Consider the following 26,362-nt stretch of genomic DNA (forward strand, 5'->3'; position numbering starts at 1 on the left):
GTTGAACCACTTACCAACTTTCCAAAACATAAGGCATTTCTATTTAACTAGTAAATGTGGGTATGACTTTGTAAAGAAATGGAACTGAGTTTAGCATTTGCTTATGTTAAAAATTTTCCCCAAGCACACCATGGTTTAGCTAACCTCTCCAGAGTAATGTATACACATTCCCTGACTGAAATGTAAATACATGTCAGCATTTTGATTTATAGCTCTAGATGATCTATTTGCATACACAAATACACAGATTCACAACACAGTGCATTAATGGTTTAAACACAACATGCATGAAGGACAGAGAGTTTCTGGGTAAATTACAAATGTAGAGGAGTATCATGATGAAAGATTTCAGCTTTCTGAATGTGGAGCCAATTGATTGTTAAATATGTTGTCACAAAATTTTCTAATGAACTGATATGTTTAGAATTTTTTCAACTTTTTTCAACTTCAAAGTTTGAATTGGGAAGTTCATCTTCAGTCAAAACCTAAGCCCATGGTTCTGCCCTTAATCTATTTTCAAAGGAGTCAGTTACTAACTGATGGCAATCAGTATTCCAGCTTGTGGCTTGGGTGTGAATAATTCTGATCTTCACTAGCAATATATATTTAAAACTGTGATTCTCCACCCAGGGCAATTTTATCCTGGAGGGGGCATTAAGCAAGGCAGGAGTCTATTTCAGTTGTCATACTGAGGGAAGGGGAAGGTATGCTTCTGTCGTATGGTAGATGGAACTGCATGCTGCAGAACATCTTATCATGGCCAAAACAAACAAAAAACAGCCCCTGACAACAGAGAATCATCTGACCTGAAATATCCATAGTGCAGAATATGGGAAGTTTAAATTACCAAAATAAAACAAACCCAATGTCAGGAAGTTGATTCTGACTCATAGTTACCTATAGAACAGAGTAGAACTTCCCTTGTAGGGTATTTGAGGCTGACAATCTTTAATCAATCAGACTGCCTCATCTTTCTCCTTTGAGCCTGAACCACCAACCTTCCAGTTAGCAGTGGGACAATTCACGCACTAAGCTCCCAGGACCCCTTGACTTAAAGGAAGGAGGTTGTGCAAATCCAGAGTAAGTGGCTCTTGAGCACCTTCATTCCTAACACAACGTTAAGCACAACAACACACTATCTCTGGATAACTGAGATCTGAGAGTCAAGGAGATGAAAAAGAACAAGAAAAGTGTTCTCACAATGCAAATTAAATTACAAAAGGAAATAAACAAACGTTAAGAAAATGACCCAATATAATTTCTTTCATTTTGGTAAAAATGCATCTTCCCACATCAAAGATAATTTTTTTGGCATGATAGTGTTAAAGGCAAGCAGGGGAGGGTGCAGCCCTCTTAACAGTAAAAATGAAATTATATAACACTTTTATAAATTTATTAAAAGATAGTTTTCATTATGTTTCCCTCCTCATTGTGTCATTATTCCATGATTTTTTTCATAGACTAATCTATATGGCTGTTTCACAGTATTTCCTTTATAAAAATTAAAATCTATGTGACATCTATTATAAATCATCAAAAATGATATTTCATAGACAGGAAACAGAAATACAATATTATTTCACCAAAAAACAGACCTCACACCTCCATGAGCTGCAGGCATTCGTACTTCTGAGATTTCTGGACTGTGAAATGTCATGAGAAATTCGGAACTGGCTTACATTTGGGAGACACGGAAATAGACATACCCTTAATAACTGCTTCCGCCGCATACAGATCTCGCTTGTAGGTCACCTGGAAGCCAGAGAAGGCTCGTTAGATTCAGCCGAGCAGGAAGAAATGAAAAGGCAATAAAATAAAGTCCCCCCCAAATTTGTAATTTTAGAGAATCCCTAAGTTATAAATAACATCACCAAATTCACAAGAAAAAATGTATTTCTACAAATGGTTGACAATGTATTAACTTTGAAACCTTTGAATAGAAATATCATGGACCCGCTGTTACTGAAATCTTATTGATATAACTGAAGTATTACCCAAAAAAGGTACCCTAGTGGCCCAGGTTGTTAAGCATTGGGTTGCTAATGGCAAGGTTGAGAGTTCAAAAACACCAGCCACTCCAAAGGAGTTGAGGCTGTCTGCTCTTGTAAAACTGTCTAGTCTCGGACACTTGCAGAGTGGCTCTACCCTGTCATAGAGGCTCATGATGCGTCAGAAGGAACTCAACGGCAGTGGGTTATTAGAAGCAAAGGAACTGTGACTGTGCTTAAGTGAAAGTATCAGCATGACTGTAACTGTTTAATAGTACAGCTCTATGGAGAAAGGGAAGAAGGGAAGGGGAGAGGAAAGGGGCAGGAGAATGTCTCCAACAAACAGGAAGGAGGAAGTCATAGATAAAGGAAGGAAGGAAGGAGGAAGGAAGGAAGGAAGGAAAACATCTAGATATCAAAAATCACCCCGTGGTATTGTAAGATGAAATGAGGTAATTCTCAAAATTATTTGCAGTAAAAAGAACTTAACTTCTGAATTCCATATATCTGTTTGCATCCAGAAAATGAGAAGATCACATTAAAAAACATTCACTAAACTGTAGTTCTAAAGGAAAAAAGCCTGTAGGGTACCACCTTGTGCACACAAATAATCATGATCCTAGCTTAATCACACACTAAAAATGAAAACAAAAAACCTCGCTGCCACTGAGTCCCGGTTGACTCACAGCGACGCTACAGGACAAGCATGAACTGAGACTGCGGGTTTCTAAGACTGTGACCCTTTACAGTAAGAGAGAGTCTCACCTTCCTCCCAAGAAGGTTCTATCGGGTTCAAACTGCGGATTGGGAATAAGAGTCCAATGTGGGACCACTGTGCTCCCACAGCTCCTGTAAGAATGCATAGGCTCCTGATCATGGTAACTTGCTCCTTATAATGCCACCTGTCATGGTATAAAAACTCCTGTGCCTCATCCAATGAGCTGAGGTGCTGAACTGCCTTGTAGACTTGGTTTTCCTACATTGCCGAGTCAAGTGATGCAGGGGGTAAGGAAAAGGAGTAATAAGTAATGTCAGATCTTGGAACTTCGTCATTCAAAAACTAAGGTGACTATGATGCAAATGGTTTAAAACCACATTTTGAAAAATACTAACTTAGATTACTACCTTTCTTCCAAATGCCCTTGAGAATGGCTAATTGAATTTGTAGTGAAATTTTTTTTCAGCTCAAATGATCCAGTTCCTTCTACCAATAACTGACATTCCAGGCTCAAAGTAGCAACTCTATCTCTAAAACAAGCCCATGCCAATCAAAACTAGTGCTGATAAGAATCCTATTTAATTATCAGGGGAAAAATAGGGGAAGAATAAGAATAGAAAACTTGGACAGGGAACATTTCATGTTGTGTCTTGTACTAAATTGGTCTCATTCATTCAATTAATACATCTTTATTCAATAAATCTTTATTCCATAACTATTATGTTCTAGACTCTTATCTAATTATTAGGGATAAAACAGTGAAAACAATGAGCAAGAGTCTTTAACTTGTGAAGATCACATTTGAGTGAAAATATGCTTCTTATAAGAATCAAATAAAATTTGCTTTTAAATGATTTTTTCCTTGACAACCCAAAGCTAACTAAATACCTGATCTCCTGCCTCATTCATATTTGTCCCAATTAAACAGAATACTCCACTTCCCATAACTCCTTTTTGATCCCTCTCTATCTTCTGAGAAGTCAATGACATTTTAAATTAAAATAGAATGGTTATAAAAGTTGTCCTTCGTGCTGGTTTGCAGCGATCTCTGGGTCTTGGTTTGAAGAATCCGCATCAGACAGCACATGTATTTGCCAGCACGCCTTACATTGTGGAGATGGAGGTCTCCGTATTCATAAAATGAATTGCTCATTAAATAGAGGCATGTTGTCCTCCGGTATTAAATACATATCTGAATAAACAAGCAAGATTCGGCAATGACCTTTCTTTTGCTTAGTTTGTCCTGTAGGCTATTGGGTATCCACTACTACCCACAGATTAAAACTTCTTTTATTTTTATCATCTTCTACATTAAGCCTAGTTGAATTATCTACACTATACTTCTCAACAAATACTAACTTAATGAAAACAAACTACAGATAAAATTTCTAACTCTTATAATATTATCATTTAAAAAAACAGGTTTATTGTTTTCTATATAAATTAGCTAAAATACTTCAAAGGAAATATGGGTGGAAAATTTTGAAATTCTGAATGGAGTTACTCTTTCTTCTGTGAAGCTTTAACAGTAACATAATTTGTCCTTTCCTTCTTTTTAATTAAAACAAAAAGCAAGACTCCCAAGTCTTGAAATTGATTTCCTTCTGTCACCATGATCTGTATTTTCCCTTTGACTTTGCCCAACAGCCTATTACAAAAAATAATTACTATTTTAAAACATGAACTCTGTGATGGTGGATGACAGTTTGCTCCTCTAAATCCGCTTGTTTACAAATCGAGGCACCAACTTGAAAAGGCTAGAAGTATTCTGTTTAGCTGAGGCCACCCAGGTCCCACATTGGACACTCACCTAGACAACTTCAATTTCTTTCTATTTCGTTTGATTGTAAGAAGCCCTGGTAATGTGGTGGGATACTTGTTAGTTTCATCTGAGCAAAATTTTATACACACACACATATTAGGAGGCTTCGCAAAGTTTGTAGGCATTTTCCATTATTTTTTTAATTCCTAAAATTGAAGCTCTTGTGTCTATGTTGGTGTGTTTATACACAAGAGGACTTGGTATATAAATAGGGACTTCAAAAGGTTTGTAGAACAATAATATTAATAGATAATGGAATTTTCCCACAAGCTGTATATATTCAATAAGGGAGGATGTGATCTGATTCAAAGAGGTAAGCAAGCCTTTTCACGCATATATCAAGACCCAACACAAAACTCAGTGCCATCGAGCCAATGGTGCCTCACAGCGAGCTTCTAGGACAGGGGGGATCTGCCCCTGCAAGGTTGCAAGTTTGTAAATGTTTAGGGTAGCAGAAAGCCCCTCAGAGTACTTGGTGGTTTCAAAATGCTGACCGTGTGGTTCACAGCATAACTGGTCACCACGACACCCAGGGTCAAGTCCATATGATACTACCCCAAACTAAAGTTTGTCACTCTGTGAGCATTGAGATAGAATATAGAAAAACAGACTTCATAACAGAGCCAAGTCTAGCTGTCTTCATCTTACATCTGTTAAGCAAGACTACCCTACAAGATTCTCCCATCTTTTAACTCACTTACTATGTAACAATGACAATTAGAAGACAGAAAACTTACATTGTAAAGAGGTGGTTTATTAAATATAGATTTAGCTATGACACTAAATATCACATCATTCTGGAGATTCATTACATTTATTTCCATTTCATCAACTATGTACAATAAGAATCATTTCTTTTCTCCAGATTGATTAGCTAGATGAAAATTCCTAGAAAGACACAATGTCACCACAATGTATTTTTGAATAAAACTAAATAATGTGACTGTTTTTCTTCTTTTCTTTTTAAACAAAGATGCCAGAACTCTTGGATCTAAGCACTGTCATCCCCATAAGAAAAGACTTCTCAAAAGTAAGCAATTTCAATATTGTGATGAGCCAAACACCAGAAATTCTTCCTAAGGAAGTATTTTCAGACAATGAGAAACAGTTGTTTCATTTCTTCAATAATTGGTTATAAATCTCTTTAACAGCCTTATGCCTTGAAGATGGCTTTAACATTGAGAAAACAGACATCTGAATAGTATTGAAAGTGATTAACTAAGCTGAGCATTTTAAAAGAACATTGGCAGCAGATGAATGGATGGACAAATGTAATATACACACACAAAGGAATATTATTGAGGCGGTGGCAAAATGAAGCTTGGGTCCATGCTACATTATGGACAGAACAAGAAGACATTCTGCAGATTGAAACAACATAATAATAATATTACAAATGTTCTATGCGTCCACTTATGCAATAAGACAAGAAAAAGCAAATGTATAGGGCAGAAAATCGATTAGTGGTTCCAAGGACAGGAGGAACAGAAGTACTGGGCTAAGAGGGTAGTTAAGCATGATGGAAAAGAGTCATATTGTTTCAGGATAGGGTGGAACAGCCAATCACTCTGATTGCTGCTGGTAAACTGTACACTATAAAGAGGTGAGCTGGCAAAAGTTGTGTGATAGATGTATTTGCAACAAAGACCAAAAGAGGGGGAATGGAGTCGTTTCTGAAACTGCATATGTCCATACAGCAAAACATATCCTGGGACACAGTTTCTTGATTAGGAGGCTTGGGGGCAAGGTTTCAAGAGGCATCCCAGTTAATTGGCCTAATAATTTATGCAGTGCTTCTTTTCTACTTCCTAGCTTCTGAGGTCTTTAAAGCTTACAAGTGGCACTAAGGAGAACTTACTTGAACAACTGAAGAAAGAGAGTCAGGACAACTGGAGGAAATAGCTGATTGCCTATACAAGTAAGTCTCCTCTACCATGACCAGGGCGGTACATATTTATCTAAGATCGCATTGAACACCCTTGATCAAAAGTGAGAAAATGCAGAACAAAATTTTAAATTCTCATGGAATCCACATGTTCTGGGGATATCTATAAAAATTGTAATGAGCTCCTGAGATAATCTTTAAATCTTATGCCAAAAATATCCTCTCAGGTCTTCATAAAACAAACAATATTTAATTTACCTATTAAAAAAGGTCTGTCTTCCCAAAGCCCATCTGTAGACAATGGAACAATCCCCCCACACACCGAAGGGCCACAGGGAAGGGATGAGTCAACCAGGGTACAGTAAATCATCGATGAAACACACAATATTCCTCTTGCTCCTTGAGGTTTTCTCACCTCTCACTATCATGACCCCAGTGCCGCTTCTCATTTCAGAGTAGACCGGAGCATGTACTGTACACAGTTATCGATAAGAGATGGGAGCTCATGACACACGGAATCCAGGGACAGGAGTGGGAATTGCGATACTACAAGGGTAGGGTGAAGGTGGGGAGCGGAAGGGAGAAAGGGGGAGCTGATCTCAATGATCGACACATAACCTTACACCCCTCTGCAGGGGGAAGAACAACAGAAAACATGGGGGAAGGGAGACAGCAGTTGGTGTGAAATATGAAAATAATAATAATTTACCATCTATCAAGGGGCCATGAGGGTGGAGGGGGGGAGGGATAAAAAGAGGAGCTGATACCAAGAGCTCAATAGAAAATAAGTGTCCAGAAAAGAAGGAAGGCAACATATGTACAAACATGCCGGATGCAATCAATGTATGGATTGTAACAAGAGTTGTAAGAGTCTGCAATAAATGATCTTTTATTTTTTTTAAATTTAAAAAGGTCTGCCTTGAGTATTATGCTCTTATGGATACCATCAATATTGGAACAATCTGACAACAGTAACTTGAAATATTAGGTAGCAATCTTAGAGAATAGTGAATTTAGTTAGGCAAGCTGTAAACTAAAAGGAGGGAAGTTCTTCCATTGGCTGAAATGAAATCTCCCCAAGGTAAGAGGCAGAATTAAAACCTACACAGATGTTACCACTCGAGGAAAGCATCAGAGCCAATCCTGAACCCCAAATGGTGTGCCCACTTATGGTTGGTCACCCATGGGTAAGACTGCACCTCCCAATGGGGTGCTCTCTATCCTGCTCAGTAAAAAAAAAAAATTTTTTTTAAATCAATGAATTGATGTTTACCTCTGGTCCCCAAAGGATCTGGTAATAGAAGGTTGACATCAAAACTAAATGTTTACTTTTAGTGTTTATTTTTATAAATAGCAGGTAAGATAAAAAGAAGTGATACAAATCACTGAGATCTTTACTGGTTGAAAAGATCAACATATTGTTTCTGGACAGATCTTTCACTTGATTCCATACACTTCTGCAGTAGGTCTTCTGTCTTTCGAACTCTTCCCCGGCGAAGATTGTACACTGTTTATTTGAGACTACATCAAATCAACAGCTCTGTCACCCTCTAGGTAGTCAAATTGTGCACATTTCCTATGTTCTTTGAGTTTAGGGAACAAAAAGAAGGATGAAGGGGGCAAACTCAGAATTGTAGGGTGAATTGGGTCAAGTTTCCGAGTGAAATTCTCACAGGACAGCCCTGGCTCCCCGGAAAAAAGGACTAGGTGCGCTAAATGGGAAAAGTGCCTCAGCACAGCTATGTGGACCTTTTCTCACCAGTGATGCTTTGCTTTTTTTTTAAGACTTCTTTATACAAAACCCTTAGGATCACCCTGTGTCCCTGGAGATAAATCTGTCAAAATTAGTATTACTATTATTATTATTATTATTATTGAGAATCCAAAATAACAATTGCTCTAGCTTCTGGACTAGCCTCTCTGAATCTAGTTGGCACAGCCGATCCCCTTGGAGGGAACTGAAGCTCTTTCGCTGATGAGATGGGGCCAATCTGACACGCTGACAGCCCTGTAAGGGGATCTGCTAAGGGCTCCCTGACCCTAAGAGGAGTGTATTCCTGAAAGCACTTCTCCGCAGCATCCACCGATTGCAGAAAATGTTTAAACATGTTCTGTTTAAAATAATCCCATGCGTGTGTGAGCTGGAATTCCAGCATCGGTTATTTTTTACTCACCCTTGTAAACAACATTCTAAAATGCACAACAAAAACCCTGCTGGTGTTTCTAATGACAGTTGAAATAAGAATCCTAGATGTGGACTCGAGAAATTTCCAAATATTTCTGACAGGGTTGGGGGCTGACCTCCTTGACTTCCGAAGGGGTTAGGGACGGGCTCTCTCCCCACCTTATTGTTTAGTAGTGAAGTGTCTCCTGATAACATCCAAATGTGCCTGGTTTCTGAATTTTGTTGGAGCTGCTTGGCTATGCCACCTGCGCCCACTGCCAGTTTCAACAGGTCTGTGCTCACCTTTTTCACTCATCGGAATAAGTAGAAATGGCAGTACCTTGAGAGTCAGTGTGGATCTAGAATACTCATTTCCAAATACAGATTGCATTTCTGTGGTGTGAGCTCAAATTAATTAAACTCCAACTCATCTAAACCTTTTAGGGCAGAATAGAAATGTGCTACTTAGCTTTTGTGTCAACGTGCTCCATAGGGACTATAAATCTTGGGGGCAGAAAACCTCAGTCGCTTGTGAAATAGCTGGTGAGTGGGAATCACTGATCTTTTGGATAACAGCCCAATGCTTAACTCACTGTACCACTAAGGCTCCTTATGATTTGAGGGGCAACTGAAATCCATACTGGATGATAAGATCACAACATAGATTTAATGAGAAACATTTATGAATGATAAATCACACAATGTCATTAAAGGGGAAAATACACAACTAAGAAAATACCCAACGATCGGGAAAGTAGTTGCTAAGAAATGGGAGATGGAAGAGGGAAACAAAGAACCTAAAGCCATTGAATATTGTACACTCAAAACCATTTCGACATCCATCAACAGAAAACATCTGGTACACTGAAAAAAGAATTCTCATAGCTGCTATTTGGAAGGCGCTTAACAAATCCATTCATTACAAGCCCTTTCAGAGTTCAAGATTGCTTTGAAGTATATCATTGTTTAAACCTCATTAATAAGGGTAGGGCTTTCCCAAGCCCCAGTTTTGCAAGTAACACTATGATGTAGATCCAGCTGGGTCTAAGAGAGGGTGTTGCTATCGAGCATATGTAACATGGCATGACTCAGCAAGAGAACTCATAAAACCCTGTAGCAAGGCCACACATTATAAGAGCACACTGATAATTGTTATATAAAAGAGAAGCAGAAAGACAAGATGTATCTGCGACCAAAAATCTTCTTTCTTGAAGCAGCAAGAATATGAGCATGTTAACCAAAATTAAAATACATTTGAGAAAATAGAGTGACAAGTTCAAAGGGCAATATGTTCCTTTCAACCCTTTTATCTGCATAGTGTTTTTCAAGCTTAATGGAAGTTTAGAATGCCCACAAAATGTAGACCATGGTACTTCCAACATCACAGAATGCACTAAAGAAGGATAACATGTTGGCAGCAATGAAACCCCTCAAAGTTTCCACATTTTAACTTGGCTTTCAATTTAGGATGAGGATGCAGGCAAATGTTGTTTTGGGTTTGCTTTTGTTTGTTTGTTTCATATGAGGATTTACAGAAGTATTAGTAAAATACCTGATTGGTAATTACCAACATCCTTATTATATTAATATATCACCACCTGTGATAGTTCGCTTTTACATCAGCTTGGCTAGGCTAGGATACTCAGTGGTTTGTTGTACCTTTACCTAATACAATGTAATCACTGCAAATCAGTTGTAATCCTCCATGATTGGGTAAAATTAAGGAGGAATGAAGCATCCTTATTCAGATGACAGTCCTGATGCAATCGATTAAAAGGAATTTTCCCTATGGGTATGACCAGCTGGCAATAGACGTGAGCACTGTGAGAAATCTTGCATGCTTTTCACTGGGCATGGTTCACCAACCTCCAGTTCTCTAGACTTGAGCAAATGGTCTGTCATATTGCCTATAGATCCTGGGAGTCATCAGCAGCCTGTCATCATGTCTGTCAATCTGGAGTTCATTCACCTTTGCAGCACAAGCGTGTATTGCTGTCCTTGGATTCAGCCAACAGCCTGTGGTTTTCCTACTGATCGTCAACAAGTCCTCAGCTCCTCGAGTCAGGTGAAGCGTTCAGCCTAACCTCTGACTCACAGACTCAGAGACTGCTCAGCCTTGAACTTGCCCCCTTCCACAATTGTGTGAGCCATTTTCTTGATATAACTTTGCTGGCTATATATACATATAATAGCATCACTGGTTTTGCTTCTACAGAGGACAAAACCTAAGATACTACTTATTCCATATATAGAATGGCAATAAACATTACAAAATTCTTGCCAGACAGGTGGATGTTCTTAGCAGAAATTCTGTGTAAATTTTCTCTACCGTGTCAATATTGTAGAACCTTAGAAAGAAACAGCTTTAGAATATTTGACATTATCTGAACATTACAGCAAAGCCCATGCTGATATACTGAAAAATGTGTAATTATCAGCATGTCCTTTTTGCTGTAGTTTTACAATTTAGAAATCTGCTTTTGATCATAGAGTCTCAGAATGAATCTTTAATCACATTTGCACAATTTATAAAGGTTTCAAAGGACAAAAATCAAAACTTCAAAATCAGGGATATTGGTGAAATGTCACTATAGTTCTAACTCAAAATGGCGTATTCAATTTCACATAATTCTATCTAGGAAAACACAGGAGAATCACACTATAAAACATCCCTAGTACAATAGGAACGGAAGTATGACAGTGCAACTATCTTGCTGTGTTAGGTTGGGTTGTCTAGAAAATCAAAATCATTGACACTCATATATAGGTGTAAGAAAGAATTTCATATCAAGAAATAACTTTATATCAAGAAGTCATCCCAGCCCGGCCCAGTTCTAGCTCATGGGTCCTTTCCTCACCAGAGCCAACTTCAGAGTCCCACCGTTGAAGCCAGCGAAACAAAGAAAAAGCGAGATGCAGGAAAATCACAAGCTAGCGAGTGCAGAGTTGCGTGGATTCAAGGGCAGTGAGAACTTGGGAGGGTGGATCTCAGGGTCAGCAGCCCACATGGGACACCCATGAAGGCAGAGAGTCCCAGCAAGAGTGGAGGCAAGGAGTAAGAGCTAGAATTTCCCAATGCCTTTCTTATAAAAAGACCACATCCCAAAGGAGACATCATCAGCTGTGATCAGCCTGTTATTGGCTCTTTGACATGTTCCCACCAACCATGAATTCAAGTGACTCTGTATCTACTGATCTGTGATCTCCCTACTTCCTGCATCTCCTCTTAGGTTCCCTAGCTATGGGAACCTATGTCTGAAGAGGGCTCTGGCTCGCTTCGGACCCATGACTTGATTTGGACTGGGCTGGGATGTCTTCATGCCATATAATTACTTCTTGATATATAGTTATTCCGTACACATATATGAATGTCCCAGGTTTTATTTCTCTAGATAACCCAACCTAACATATCAAGCGCTAGAACTAGTATCATCCATACTGTGATGGATCAGTAAACACAGTGAAAATCATTTAACTCCTTTAAATTTATAGTACTGATAAATGCATGTGTGCATCTGCATACACCTATAAACATGTATGTACACAACTCACTTTCTTATTCTTTCCTGGAAGTATCTCGTTCAGTATTAAACTAAGTAATTTCAAAGTACTTATCCACTTTTGTGAAGTATCTGTGCAATATTTTTCATGATAGAGTTGAGTCTATAGGAATGGCAAACAAGACAGTCCACAATCAGAACAAAAGTCAACTCTCTTACCTTCCACAGGTCTGGGCTGCCTTCTACCAGTTTGGCTTTGGTTTGACAGTATTGTAGAGCCAATTGTAAACATTCAGTTCCAAAGTCCAAGTCATAGTCACTACACTTGTGAAGAAGAAAAATAATAACAGAGTTAGAAAGCTAAAATATCATGCTAAATAAAATGTTTTGGTTCATAAGTGATTGTAAATATGAAAGGAAGCTCATAGATAATCCACAAATGATTTAGCTAGCCACCGACTAGGCAAAGTACCGAAAGCTTTCCTACTACTTAAAGATAGGAAGAATATTAACAACAAGGATGTGACGATCATTACTCAGAGCTTCTACTTTCTTGACAGTTTCAGACAGATCTAATCCTTTATTCTGCCAGCTTTCCAGGCAGTTTCCCAAAAGTGTTTATACAGTGCCTGAGTGTTTGACTGAGGACTGCTGTATGCAAACTCCAGTGAAAACAAGCATATGTAATTATAAAACTCAAATCCTTTATTCTACTCCTATCAAGATGTGTTCAGATCATAATTCTCTTATCAGTTAGAATTTAAAATATGAATGTACATTTAATTTTTCACGAATTTCTACTTTGAGATTATAATCCTGTATATGGAAATTGCTCAGACTTTCATTGTGAGAAAAATGCTAAAATCCCTCAAAGATTTAGTACAATATAAGGAACACTGTTAAGCAGAACCATCAAAATAGCTACCCAATAAAAATAAGCACGCTGCTGTCCACTCTAAGCCCTGAGGCCCCGTGTGTGTTAGATGGCCCTGGGCCTTCCTTGGCTGATGTTTGAAAAGTCCATCAGCAGGGCTTTCGTCCAGAGCCTCTAAGTTAGCGCCAAGCCCACTAACCCTTTGCACCTCCCAGAGATGCTGACTGAACAATTACATCATGTCTTACTCCTGAATGATACTCACCGAGTGCCTACCACTTCTAAGCTTTGTCTTACTTAGGAACAAAGAAAGGTAAATGAAACATGTTCTGCACGCTCAGCAACTTCAAAGGGCTGGCAGAGGGATAGAAGGCATTTTGCCATAGGCCACGATAGAAACAGCACTCTAACCATGTCCAGAGCAGGCATGGAGGGAATACGTCAGCACCTTGAGCACTGCCATCAGAACTTACAGTGAAGCCCATAATCAACAGCCCCCACCTAAAGAACTCATAAAATCCAAGCTGTCATCAATAATTAAATGGAACAGAAAATTCAGATTAAATGAACAGTCAAGGAAATGTTTCTATATGAAAGGTCAAAGACAAATATCATAAGGTAATAAGCGTTTTCAAGGAAATAGGAATTGTGTTGTTTAAGGAATTATTATTAGCTGCAATGGATAAAATATTTTCAAACAAAATAAGATAGGATAATATGAGAAAAATTTAGAAAATGTGAGTCAAAAAGTGAATTGGATTATTTGCCACTAAACCCAAAATCCAAATAAATTATGTATAGGAAAGAAAGAAAAAGAAAACTAAACAAATAATTGTTTAAACATTTACCAATGAAACACACGAGTTTCCAAAGTCATAAAACAAAGAGGACAGTGGACATAATGGATGAAAATATACTAAATTTAACTTAGAGATAGCTATCCTAGGCATTAATGAGCTGAAATTGGGCTGGGCTGGCCCATTTTGAATGGGTCATCACATGGTCTATAAGCCCAGAAGCGAAAATGAGCGGGGTGCCATTGCATTCATCGTCTTTAAAAAGAACATTCCAAAGTCTGTCTTAATAGGGTAATTCCCATATTGACACAGGAAGGCCAGTTAATCCAACTACCAGTCAAAGTTTCTCACCAGAGACAAAGAGGCCACAATTGAAGAAATTGAATATTTTAACCAATTTCTGCAGTCTGAAATTGATCACACATGCAATCAAGATGCGTTTGTATTAATGTTAACTGGAAGACAAATGTCAGAAATGAAGTATTGTTAAATGTAAAATATGGCCTTTGTGATGAGAGCAATGTCATTTCACATGATAGATATTTATAAAACCAAGGATTTAAAAATAAACAAGGATTTATTCAATACAACTATCATTTGTTCAATAAGATAAGCTACTACTATATGGATGGATCTTGTAAACTAAACACACAGGATTCAAATAAACTATTTCTGTGGAAAGAGACAAAGAAAATATTCCATGTCAATCAGGACAAGATCAGGAGCTGAATGTGAAATTATTGATTGCTCATATTCAAATTTAAATCAAAGATGAAAAAAATGTAAGCAAGCCCACAAACGGTGATGTATGACTTTGAGTATATCCCATGTGAATTTAGGGGCCATCTCAAGAATACATCTCAAAAACACATCTCATTTGGCACATTGAACAAAGACAAGATGAGTTGTGGCATGACATCAAGAAATCATTGAAGGGTTTTTTGAGGATCTTTAAGAGTGATGTCAGAAGAAACTCTCAAACTCATTCTTGATTTATAGTAAAAGATGATTAAATAAAGCAGCTGAGAAGATTTCAAAATGTTATCTTATTAAAATTATAATAAAATTATTTTATAATAAAAAGTATTATAATGAACTGTCCAACACTTATCTGTCAATTTGTCATGCTGTCATGGCTAGTGTGTTTTTACGAGGCTAAAAGCTATGTCAGTGATATTTTCAGATACCAGCAGGGTCACCCAAAGTGAACAGGTGTGAGTGGAGGTCCGGAGTAAGAACAGACTGCAATGACGGAGCAGGCTGCCCACTGCTGAGGGATTGGCCACTGCAGACCGCACAGGTGGCATCCAGGTCTTGTCAGATACTGAAAGCCTCGCGGATAGCAGCACCACTTTGTCAGATACCGGGCCAAAGGTGAGCCCCGCAGGTTGCAAAGGCACTCAAAATATGACTAAAGAAGACCGCTTTTTCCGGTAAATGACATGGCTGGGAGGAGTAAAGCCTTTGAGGCATTAACCTATGACGAGATAGAATTTAAAATAACTAACAGTTCCGTGGAAGTGAGTTGAACTGAACCCTCTGTACTGCTGTGTGGACTAACTAGCTGTTATAGTCCTTCTCACTGTATAAACCTATCCTCTATCACAAGTGTCCAAGTTTCATTTCTCTAGAGACCCCTACCTAACACATCCACAAAACCAAAAATGCAACTTAGACTCTATCCCATCTGAAGTTCAAAAACAAATTTGCTGGATTGAGCACTAATGACAGAAAACCTGAGGAGCTGTGGGATGACTTCAAGAACATGATTCATGAAGAAACCAAAATGTCATTAAAAAGACAGGAAAGAAAGAAAAGATCAAGGTGGATGTCAAAAGAGACTTTACCATTTTTTCCCTTTACCTCAGTTACTCAATGATTAAGAGCAAATTTCAAAGTAAACAAGCTGAACAGAAAATTTCAAAAGCAGCCCGAGAAGATGAAGTCCGAAGTTAGGATGCAATTTGCAAAGACCTAGAGTTAGGAAAACAGAATGGGAGAAGATGCTCAGCATGTCTGAAACGGAAAGAACTCAAGAAAACTCCAAGCCTCCAGCTGCAGTCTTGAAAGAGTCAATGGGCAAAATACTGTCAAATGAAGGAAGCAACAAAAGTAGAGGGAAAGAATGCACAGAGTCACTGCACCAACGTCGTCAGCATTCAACCACTGCAAGAGACAGGACATGATCAAGACCTCTGGTCCTGCAGGAAGCGCTCTGGCAGAACTCCTTCCAAGACTGATTTGTTTTTTCGTCTAGAACTCAGAGGCATTTTCAATATTCTTCACCAGCACCATAATTCAAAATGATGAATTGAAAATTGATGAATTCTTCTTCAGTCCTTTATATTTATTGCCCAGTTTTTGCATACATATAATGTAATTGAAAACACCATGGCTTAGGGCAGGCACACTGTAATTCTCAAAGTTGCATCTTGGCTCTACAACACTTTAATATCCAGAATCTGTTGGGTCATCTTTCTTTGGAATGAGCATAAATATGGATCTATTCCAGTTGGTGGGCTAGGTACCTGTTACTCAATTTTTTTTGGCATACAGAAGTGAGTATGTCCAGTGTTGGTATTGTATCCATTTGTTTTAAATAATTGAATTGGCATCTGTCAATTCTAGAAAGCTTTTTTTTTTTTCTCCAATGACCTTAGTGCAGTTTGAACTTCTTCCTCTAGTTCAGTGGTTCTCAACCTGTGGGTTGTGACCCCTTTGGGGGGTCGAACGACCCTTTCACAGAGGTGGCCCGATTCATAACAATAGCAAATTATAGTTATGAAGTAGCAATGGAAATAATTTTATGGTTGGGGGGGTCACCACAACATGAGCTGTATTAAAGGGCCATGGCATTAGGAAGATTGAAAACCACTGCTCTAGTACTTGAGCATATGATATTATTAATAAAAAACATGAATTTTGAAAAAATCCTTTTTGGTATGTTGACTGAGTGCATTTTTTACATCTTTTTTGACACTACCTGAACTTTTCAATATTTTCCCCATAGAATCTTTCAACATTGTTTTTTTGTTGTTGTTTGTTTTTTGCTTGTTTCCGTTCTTTCGGCTTGAGACCGTGCTGCGTATGTGCATCCCGTTTGGCTCTCTAAGTGCAGATCTCTGCACATTTCATTACATTAGGGTCATTTGTGTCACTGGGCACTCTGAACGACATGAGTGGAACACCACCTGCTCTGGGGGCATCTGCACAATTGTTATGTTTCAGCACGTTGTTGCAGCCACTGTGTCAATCCATTTAGTTGAGGGACTTCCTCTTTTTTTCTGCCCTGCTATTTTAACAAGTGTGATTTTCTTCTCCAGGGACCGGTCTCTCCTGATAACAAATCCAAAGTACATGAGAGGCGGTCTCTCTATCTTTACTTCCAAGGAGTATTCTGGCTGTATTTCTTCCAAGACAAAACTGCTTGTTCTCTTGGCAGTCTGTGAATATTCTTTGCTGGCACCAAACTTCAAATGCATGGATTCTTCTTTGTTCTTCCGTATTCAATGTCTAACTTTCACATGCATATGAGGTGATTGAACATATCAGGGCTGAGGTCAGGCTTATCTTAGTCCTCAAAACAATATACTTGCTTTTCAAGACTTTGAAGAGACCTTGTGCAGCAGATTTACCTTTGACCTCTTGTCTGCTGCTTCCACTGATTATGAATTGCATTGACTATGGATTCAAGTACAAAAATATCCTTGACAACTTCAATCTTTTCTCCATTATCATGGTCCAGTTGTGATTATTGTGGTATTCATTCCATTGAGTTATAATCCATACTATCGGCTACAATCCTTGATCTTCATCAGCAAATACTTCAAGTTCTCCTCACTTTCAGTAAACAAGGTTGTTAATATGCCTTCCTCCGATCCTGATGTCACATTTTTCATATAATCCAGCTTCTCTGATTATTTGCTAAGCACACAGATTGAATAAGGATGGTGAGCGGAAATAATCCTGCTGCAAACCTTCCTTGAATTTAAACCATGCACTATTCCTTTGTTCTGTTTGCGGATCTACCTCTTGATCCATGTACAGATTCCTCATGAGCACAATTAAGTGCTTTGGAATTCCCATTCTTTTCAAGGTTATCCATAATCTGTTATGATTCACACATTCTTTGTGTGGATGCCTTTGCATAATCAATAAAATACAAGTAAGCTTCTTTTTCCTCCTCCCCCCTACAAGTAAATATTGTTTTGGTATTTTCTGTTTTCAACCATGATCCATCAGCTTAGAGCCATGTGGCTTGTCAACAGGAATGTCTCACAGGGAGATGAAGCAGTGTCTAGGTGTGGTCTCCAGTGAGCTATTCATCTTCATCGCCTCTCCAAATGGGGTCATCAACTGCGACCTGATTGACAGACTAACTCCCACTCTCAATATCCTCAGATTGACACCAGATTATGTAACTATCACATGGGGTGTCTAAGATAACTGCATGTGTGGATTGGCTGTGGCAGCTTTGACCCATGTGCAACGTCTGAGGAGCAGGCAGGAGAGCAGATACCAACCAAGGCACAGTTCCTATGGCCCTAGTAGAAGCCCAGGGAGCTGGTCCAAATACACAGCCACATTTAAAGCCTCTCTCTATCATAGCTTTGCAGGCCCACTTGGCAAAACTAGTCTAGAAGTTAAATCCTGAGTCAGGGAACAAAGAAATAAACTCTACTCACCATGTAGCTATGGAAAAGATGTGTAATTATAAGACTGCTTCAGAGAACTGAACAATCAGAATCAATATTTTCCCTCTATTATGCCATATCACTGAAAAACGTTGGAAAAGCTGCCTCTTCACTATTCTGGCTTAGGAGTTTGAGCTCCACTTTAAAGGGATTGAGATATTTACTGGGGAATCTCCAGGTTTATTGTCTTTTAGACTCTCTTTGTGGACTAGACAAACTCTTCTGTCCTCAGGAGTCAAACGTCCAGGAATGGGACTGCTAGTTGAGAGCAAGGCCATGGGTTGTGTACTCAGTTGTCAGTACACGACTGACATTGCCTATTAGTTGCTGCTTGCAACATGGTGCCCAGGCTCTTCACTGCCCCTGATGTTCTCCCTGGTCATAAGCAATGTTTCAGTTCCACCTACCACCCTAGGATTGGCCCAAGGACAATTTAGAAACTTTACTGCTTTTCTAAACAACGTTCACCCCAATCTCTTTATTCTGCACTCCCTGAACTCACTCACAAGGTGCCCTGGTGGTTTTGTGGGTTAGGCATTGGGCTGCTGCTAACCACAAAGTGGGTGGTTCAAACCTGTCCTCCTCCAGAGAAAGACGAGACTGCTTGTTCCTGTAAAGCTTTACAGTCTCAGAAACTAGACAGGGCCACAGTGCCTAGGACCTGACACAGTGAGAGGGGTTGTTCTGTTGGTGCTTTGCTGGGGCTGTTGTGGTTTACACTCACTCATGTTTCAGAGGTCCTGGTGCTGCCAGGTACTGAGTCTTGTGAGGCTTCTGTTGTTGGCAATTTCAACCTTTGCTTTCCCCACCACTGACATAGAGTTTATCTGACGCCAGCTTTCTATCTTTTATTCTTTCTTTGTTTCTCTTTGCTGTTGTCACCTTCCTACTTTCTTTGTTCTTGTAGGTTTATCTGGATTTTAATCCCTTTGATAAGGTTTGAAAGGTGAGAAAAATTGGATAAATGTTCAATCTATGATCTTTATCCAAAAACAAGATAACATACAATTTAATTTGATCAATATTCCCAATTATTTTCCATAAAGTGCTTTCACTGTATGATACAGCCTGTAAGGCTATGGAAGAGTGGTCAACTGTGATCAATTAATACAATTCAAAGGGCTGAGAAACCTCAGAAACTGTTTTGTGCATAATGTTATTTTTCTGGGAATAGATTCCACAACTTTGAAAGATTGTTCATATATATTTAAAAAAATGTAGGAACAACTGTGTTATGGTAATCATGTAATGGTCCATGACTACAAATAACCTAATTGCATATCTTTCCAGCCTTAACATCATTCACAATATTATTTTTGCAACGCAATCTGCAAAATCTGCCCAACAAAGAACAATACAGACATTAGAGGAAAACTAAACCAAAGGCATGCCGGCACAAGTTTGTCGCTCTGCAGTTCTAGATCCACACTCAGAAAGTTCCAAGTAGAAACAAAATAGACTATCTTGCAATTAGGTAAACAATGAACACCTGCATTCAATTTATCTTCCAAAAATCAAATTTGAATCACTTTGCATATGTTTATATTGTTTGAATTATGCAATGGAGGGTAGAATTGCCTGAGAAACAGCCATCCGAGAAGCTGTGTTCTCACAACATATCAGATCGCTGCAGGAGTAAACAGCCTCAGAGGAGGAGTCCGCATGAGACCAACAGACACGCTCCGTCTGGAAGCAACAGAACACAAGTGAGCTGCGCAGAGCTTTCGTCTTCACATAGATGCCATTCCACAAGTGTGCATCGAGTTTAATTCATAGGAAGCTTTTAAATTATTGCCGGCAAAAATGAAAGAGAAAAACACCAAAAACCTAGGTTTTTATTCAATTTTTTGCCAGTTCTGCCCAAATCCACTTTGAACTCAGAAGTAAGCATCCTCCATATCTATCTCCTGAACACTGTATAAATGATGTGTCTTTTTCTGCAGCCAAATAATGTCGGGGAAGAATTAACCTGCATTTTTAGCCACTTATGCTAAGCTTCACAATCAAGTATCATCAAGCATTATTAAAAACAAATCATTTCACTAGAATAGTTTACCCTTCAACATTTTGCATCTTCTTTTAAAAGTAAACTCATCAGAAGTTAAGCAATTAAGTAAGGATAAATTAAGAGATTTCCCCAGAAACAAGTAATTAATAAATTAAATTATTAAATTCAGAAATTAATAAACCGCATTACTTACATCATCATTAATTTCATAGATTTGTCACGTGTAATATATTTAACCCAAAATAAGGAAGTAAGAGAAAAAATTAAATCCTTATCATCAATATTGAACCCTATGTAAACACAGGCAGTGACTGTTACATGTAGCTGCTATCCCATCAAGAGTCTGAGAAAATAAATCCGGAAATATAAAGCACAGATGCGAAAATTGTTTCAATAGCAAAATGAGTTGAAAAAATTAACACTCAAGTTGGATAATGTAGAATGAAGAGCAGGTTAATTGGTTAGACTAGGAATATGGTATACTGAGTAGATTGCTACCTGAGTCATATGGTACTTTGATTAGCACTTGTTTAAAGACCCACCACACTCCTTTCCACAGTGTAGTACGTGTTACAGTCCTACCAGCACTGTCTGATGGTTCCAGTCTCTCCAAATCCTCTCCAGAAGTTTCCATTTTGTTTCGGTTGTTCATTTTGCTATCAGTGGTAGTGTGAGGCAGTACTTCATTGCTGTTCTAGTTTGCATTTTTGTCATGGCAAGGGGTCAAGAACATTGCTTCATGCTTGTTGGCTGCCTGCATGTCATCTTTGGTGAACAGTCTCTTCATGTCTTCTGCCCATTCTGTAATGGGGTTACTCGTGCTTTTCTCTAGTTTACCCACATGGACACACTGACCAATCCCCTCTATTCATGCCCCGTCTGTAGAGCCCACCCAATCACTTGGTGGCTGTGGCAGAGATGTGGCTAGAAAAGCCAGATGAAGAAATTTCACTCCACCGCGCTCTGCCACCAGTATTTCACATACCAGCAGGGTTACTCATGGGGGACTGGTTTCAGTGGAGATTCCAGACTAAGATAAACAAGAAAGGTAGGCCTCAAAATGTACCTCATAAAGTTAGGCAATCAAATCCTATAGATCACAATAAAATAATGTCAAAGATAGTGCTGAAAGATGAATCCCTGGATTGGAGGTCTCTCAAAGTAACATGTGGTAACAACAATGGATGAAAGTATAACAATGATCCTGCAGATAAGCAAGATTGAGAACATTCCACTTTGTTATAAGTTTGCCATGAACCAAGAGTCGATTACAAAGAATCTAAAAATAATGTATGAGAACACAGTTCAATGAAAAGTAATTAACTAAAATATATACAATAATATTAATTAAGCTCAAAGCAATGTTTTTTCATAAAAGCAAGCCACAGAAGAAAATTTCCAGTATGATGATATTCCCCCAAAAAATCAAATCTACATAATAATACTTTACAAATACCTACTTCTGTGGTAAAACTAGAGAAAGGCAAGGACAATATTCACATGCATTTAAGACAGTTAAAGGAAGACAATCAGGAATGAGATATAAAAGGAAAGGGCACACACGAGACATTAACTAAGGTATGGGTAATATTTTATCTCATAAACTGGGTTAGTGAATACCTATCGCTTGTGTTAAGTCAATCAGTGCATATCACAAATACTAAATAATATAGCATATCAAACACACATGCACGCAAAAGGCTTCCAGTAGGCCACTGAGCGAGCCCTGGTGTCTTAGCAGTGAGGCATTGTACTAGGGATTCTGATGTCATTATTTACTTCAATCATGAAAAATATCTGAAACTTCCAGTTTAAAATCTTTGTGCCCATTTATCTCTTTTGTGTCCATGTTGAATAAATCAAATGAGGTATTATACTTTGAAATTTCAATAGAATACAGATATTGGGTGCTCATCTGAACCTCACAGTTATTTAAAGGATATGTGCAACCCACAATCCCTGCTAAGGAAGCATCAGTTATTGTTGTACTCCGTCATCCCTCCCACCCTTCCCTAGCCCAGTCTCTGCTGATTGGACCATGTTGGGAGGTAACCCCAAGTCACCAAGTCATCTGATGGTCAATAGTTTAATGTATGAGGGAATTGACTAAAAAAAGACAGCAGAGTAAGGTAGGCCACATTACTTAATTCAGCTAGCCTAAGGTACTGAATGCATTCCTTACTTTTACATAACTCACTATATTGCTCAGAAGCAAACAAGTCGGATGCAGATGTCACCTGGGAGGGCCAGCCAAATAACTAAGACTGCCTTCACTTATCTGTCTGAAGATAAACAATTAAAAAGCTAGGCCAGCTCTCAGTTAGTCAACAGAGGAGGACCTCCTAAGACGTTAAGACCTTTATTTTTCTGTCTGATTCCTTATGGTCAAGAATGATTTCCTGTGGTTATCCTGAAACCTGAGTTAATACAAACCATCTGTACGTGACTCCCCTAAGTGTAAATCCCAAAGTAATAGGTAAATATTCACTAGTTCTGATTTCTGATTTCAAATAGGATTCCATCAAGATAGTCTGTGTTGCTGTCAATCTCTTCACTGGCACCTTCTAATAAACTTTCCCTTTTTCCCTCTAACTTGGAATGAGTGAATTGGCTGTGTTACTCCAGGGTATGAACTTGCATTAGTGGTAACAGTCACCTGGGTTCCATCTCAGAAACTTGGACTAGATTATTTACCAGCTTCAAAGAAAAGATGAAACCTAAAGGCCATGCTGTCCCTTAGGAACTAGAGCACTATGGCAACTAAAACTGAAGGTCCAGGGAAACAGAAATCCCAAATTAAGCATATAGGTAGGGAAAAGATAATGGATTATTCCCGAAAGGAAAAAGCTAAGACCCTAGAAATAACGCAGGTCTTGACAACTTTCCAGTTACATGTAAGTATATATTTCCAATAGCTTACCTGTCTTTCCTGACATTTTGAGAATATCTGAAACCACAGTGATACAAGAAGGTTCCACTCACAGTAGAAAGTCCCATGAGCAATAAGAATTAGCGACAGAAGCAATCATCTCAAAATTTCCCTAAAAGATCACTAAACAATCATTTAAAATTTAAGTTTTGCTTCATGTGCTAAACTACGAGTATTTCTATAATGAATATTTTAATATTATTTAATAAATTAGAATATTTTTAATCTTGCTAAGTGAAAAAAAAAATCAACGTTAGTGATAACAGTAAGGATGCTAAAGCCTAGAACTCCTAGCCACCCCCAACTCTAAGTCCTCTGCAAATCCTGCACTCCCTCTCGGATTAATGATGGTTATTTCCTTAGTACTGACATTTATTCCCCACTATTCAATGTAAGCAGAAGCATATTTTCTTTCTCAAAGGATTAACATGCAAAATTAATAAGTAAAAGCATACTTTCTCTCAAAGGATTGTCAAAGACATCTAACATCCACAAAACTAAGTATAAAAACAGAAACAACTCACGGATGAGTTTTCACGGTCTAAACATCAAGAGTAAGAGACCCTTGTTGATACTAAAGAAGGAAATCCATCTGAGACCATGGGTCTCACGGGATCCAGACAGAGCATCTGCCCGAAACAGCGAGTCATTGGAATAATGTTCATGAGGGGATCCACACAGGAGAAGTAAAACCAGCAAGTCCCCTGTGAGGTAAAACTATTTTTATTTGTGAACTAAAACTACTTTAATTTATAACTTTTCAGCCTTTTGGCTAAAACCTATGTAGTGTAGTAAAACTACTTTAATTTATAGACATTGGGACCATGAAATGATCTGAAGTAAAATTTCTGAGTAAAAGAATGATTCATCTAGACGATAACACTTTAATAAAGTCTCCATGTGTTCTGTTTTGTGATTGACAGAAAGACTGAGTGAGATTTCAATGCATACTTGCTAGATCTTGTCAAACCATGTGACCTTTGCTAAATAGTTGTGTGATCCCCACTCCCCACCGCCAGAATGTATAATACTTGTAAAAGATCTCAAGATGATTACCCTGGAGACTCAGAGCTATCATCTGTCTATTTAAATGTATAGCTAACAGCACAACAAACTTCCTCCTTCCTGCAGCTCCAAATTGGTGCCAATTCTGAGCAACCTAAAAACTCACAAATCACAAAAGTGCAATAGATTTTGCACCAGCCAGTATCATTTGTGTCTGCCTTGCTGCAAATTCTAAACATCATAAAATAAAATACATAGAAGTTTAACCCTGAAGTTCTTTCCAGGTTGGATGAGACGGCAAACCAGTGTCTGGAATAAAATACTCAGCTCATTTTGGTCACATTTTAATTTCTTCCCATTTCCCTAAAAATGTTAAAATATTTCATCGCATCCATTTCACCACCAGCCTAAATTTTTTAAAAAAGGTAACCAAAACACTTCTTTCATTTTCAGCTTTCTAGGAATAAGGAATTACCCACTCATTCCAGGTCAAACTCTGATTACCTTCAGGTAGACCTCAACCTTAGGAAAGCAAGAAAAGGGGGCTGTGCTGTAAGGGTTATATATTAAGGATCACACTTCACATCTTGTTCAAGATGAAACCTGTGCAGACTGACCAATGATAATTCCACGAGCATAGCTTTAGGAGAAAACGGTACACTCTCCCTAAAATAAAATACTTTTTTCATTCACCCCCTTTTTTTTTTAAAGATCCAACACGTTCCTAAATTAAGCTGTGATTTTCATCTTAAATATATGATTATTTAAAATCCCTGGAGGTTTGGAGTGGTGGGGGTTCAGTTCAGTAGTTAGATACAACACTTGCTCCACACTCAGGAGTGTCCCCTCTCCTCTTGCTATCAAGTGCAAAACCATTCACCACCCACTGCCTTTGCCTAAGGCTACGATAAATTTGCATAATTTTTCCTCACTTCTCCAAGAAATTCAGATTAGGAGAGATTTCCTGTTTTAACTTTTCCTCCCAGTGTATACAATAGTTTTTAAAGTCATATTTCTATTTTACCCTAGAGGTAAGAAAAACTAATGAGCTACAAGTCCACTCATTGTAAGATCTTCTAAGGAAGAAAAATCGTCCCATTTTTCCAGGATCCTTGTAGAGGTTTTGCTTTGTTTTGTTTTAAATGCTTGTGTTGCTTTTGTTTGTTCCATTATATTATTTTATTCAGTTTTCTGAAAGAAACAAATATTGTACCCTACTTAAATTTTAATTAAAGAATTTATATATTCTCGATGTTTTATTTTGCAAATATAATAATTAAGGATAGAATCATCTAAGTAGCAAACTGCATTCAAAGGACCACCAACCTTGCTTCAGATTTTCAGTAAATGAAAAACATTACATAGCACTAGTGTTAGATTAAATCATAGTACTCTTAAAAATGAATTAATGTGTTGTGGCTCTGTAAGCACTACAGAGAAATCGCTCACTGCCGCTAGTTTTCAGTAAGGGGCATTTCATTGCCTGCACTGCCATCACAGCGGTCAGACTCAAATCCAAGGCTACTCCTCAGAACAAAGCAAAGCTGCCACGCCCACACCGATTCACAGCATTGGAGAGCCAGAAGGGTTGCTCAGAAGTGGGGATCTACTCAATGACTGTGAATGGCAGGGGGTTCGGCTCCCTTTTAACACAGCAGTCTGGCAAACTGCTAATTAACAGGACACATTTTTGGCTAGGGAAGGAAAAGTGGGTCCCTTACAAAATGGCTTTCCAGACCTAGCAAACACCATCCAAATTCTAATAATTAAAATAACATAAGTAAAGGATAATTTCTCGAAAGTCAGCCATTATGTCCATAACAGAGGGATGGGAAGAAACTGGTTACCAGAGAGCACTGGAGAGATAACTATAGAATGTTTTGAAAATGACGATAGCAACATATGTACAAGTTTGCTTGACATAATTGGTTTATGAATTGTTGTAATATCTGTAAGAGCCCCCAATAAAATTATTTAA

At 38.3% G+C, this 26,362-nt stretch overlaps 1 protein-coding gene across 1 annotated transcript in view; it reads right to left on the minus strand.

Annotated features, from left to right (window-relative positions):
- CRPPA (CDP-L-ribitol pyrophosphorylase A) overlaps nt 1-26,362 on the minus strand; it is a gene marked incomplete at its 5' end in the record, with an annotated part of 317,407 nt that overhangs the window by 231,648 nt on the left and 59,397 nt on the right. The window contains 2 exons of the mRNA XM_004702702.2: nt 1,707-1,752; nt 12,297-12,401. Coding sequence (XP_004702759.1) covers nt 1,707-1,752; nt 12,297-12,401 — 151 coding nt within the window. The remainder of the gene's footprint in view (nt 1-1,706; nt 1,753-12,296; nt 12,402-26,362) is intronic.

This window comes from Echinops telfairi, unplaced genomic scaffold (assembly GCF_000313985.2).
Source record: "Echinops telfairi isolate 266 unplaced genomic scaffold, ASM31398v2 ScPeMD7_23;HRSCAF=83, whole genome shotgun sequence".
In the NCBI taxonomy this organism is placed as follows: domain Eukaryota; kingdom Metazoa; phylum Chordata; class Mammalia; order Afrosoricida; family Tenrecidae; genus Echinops; species Echinops telfairi.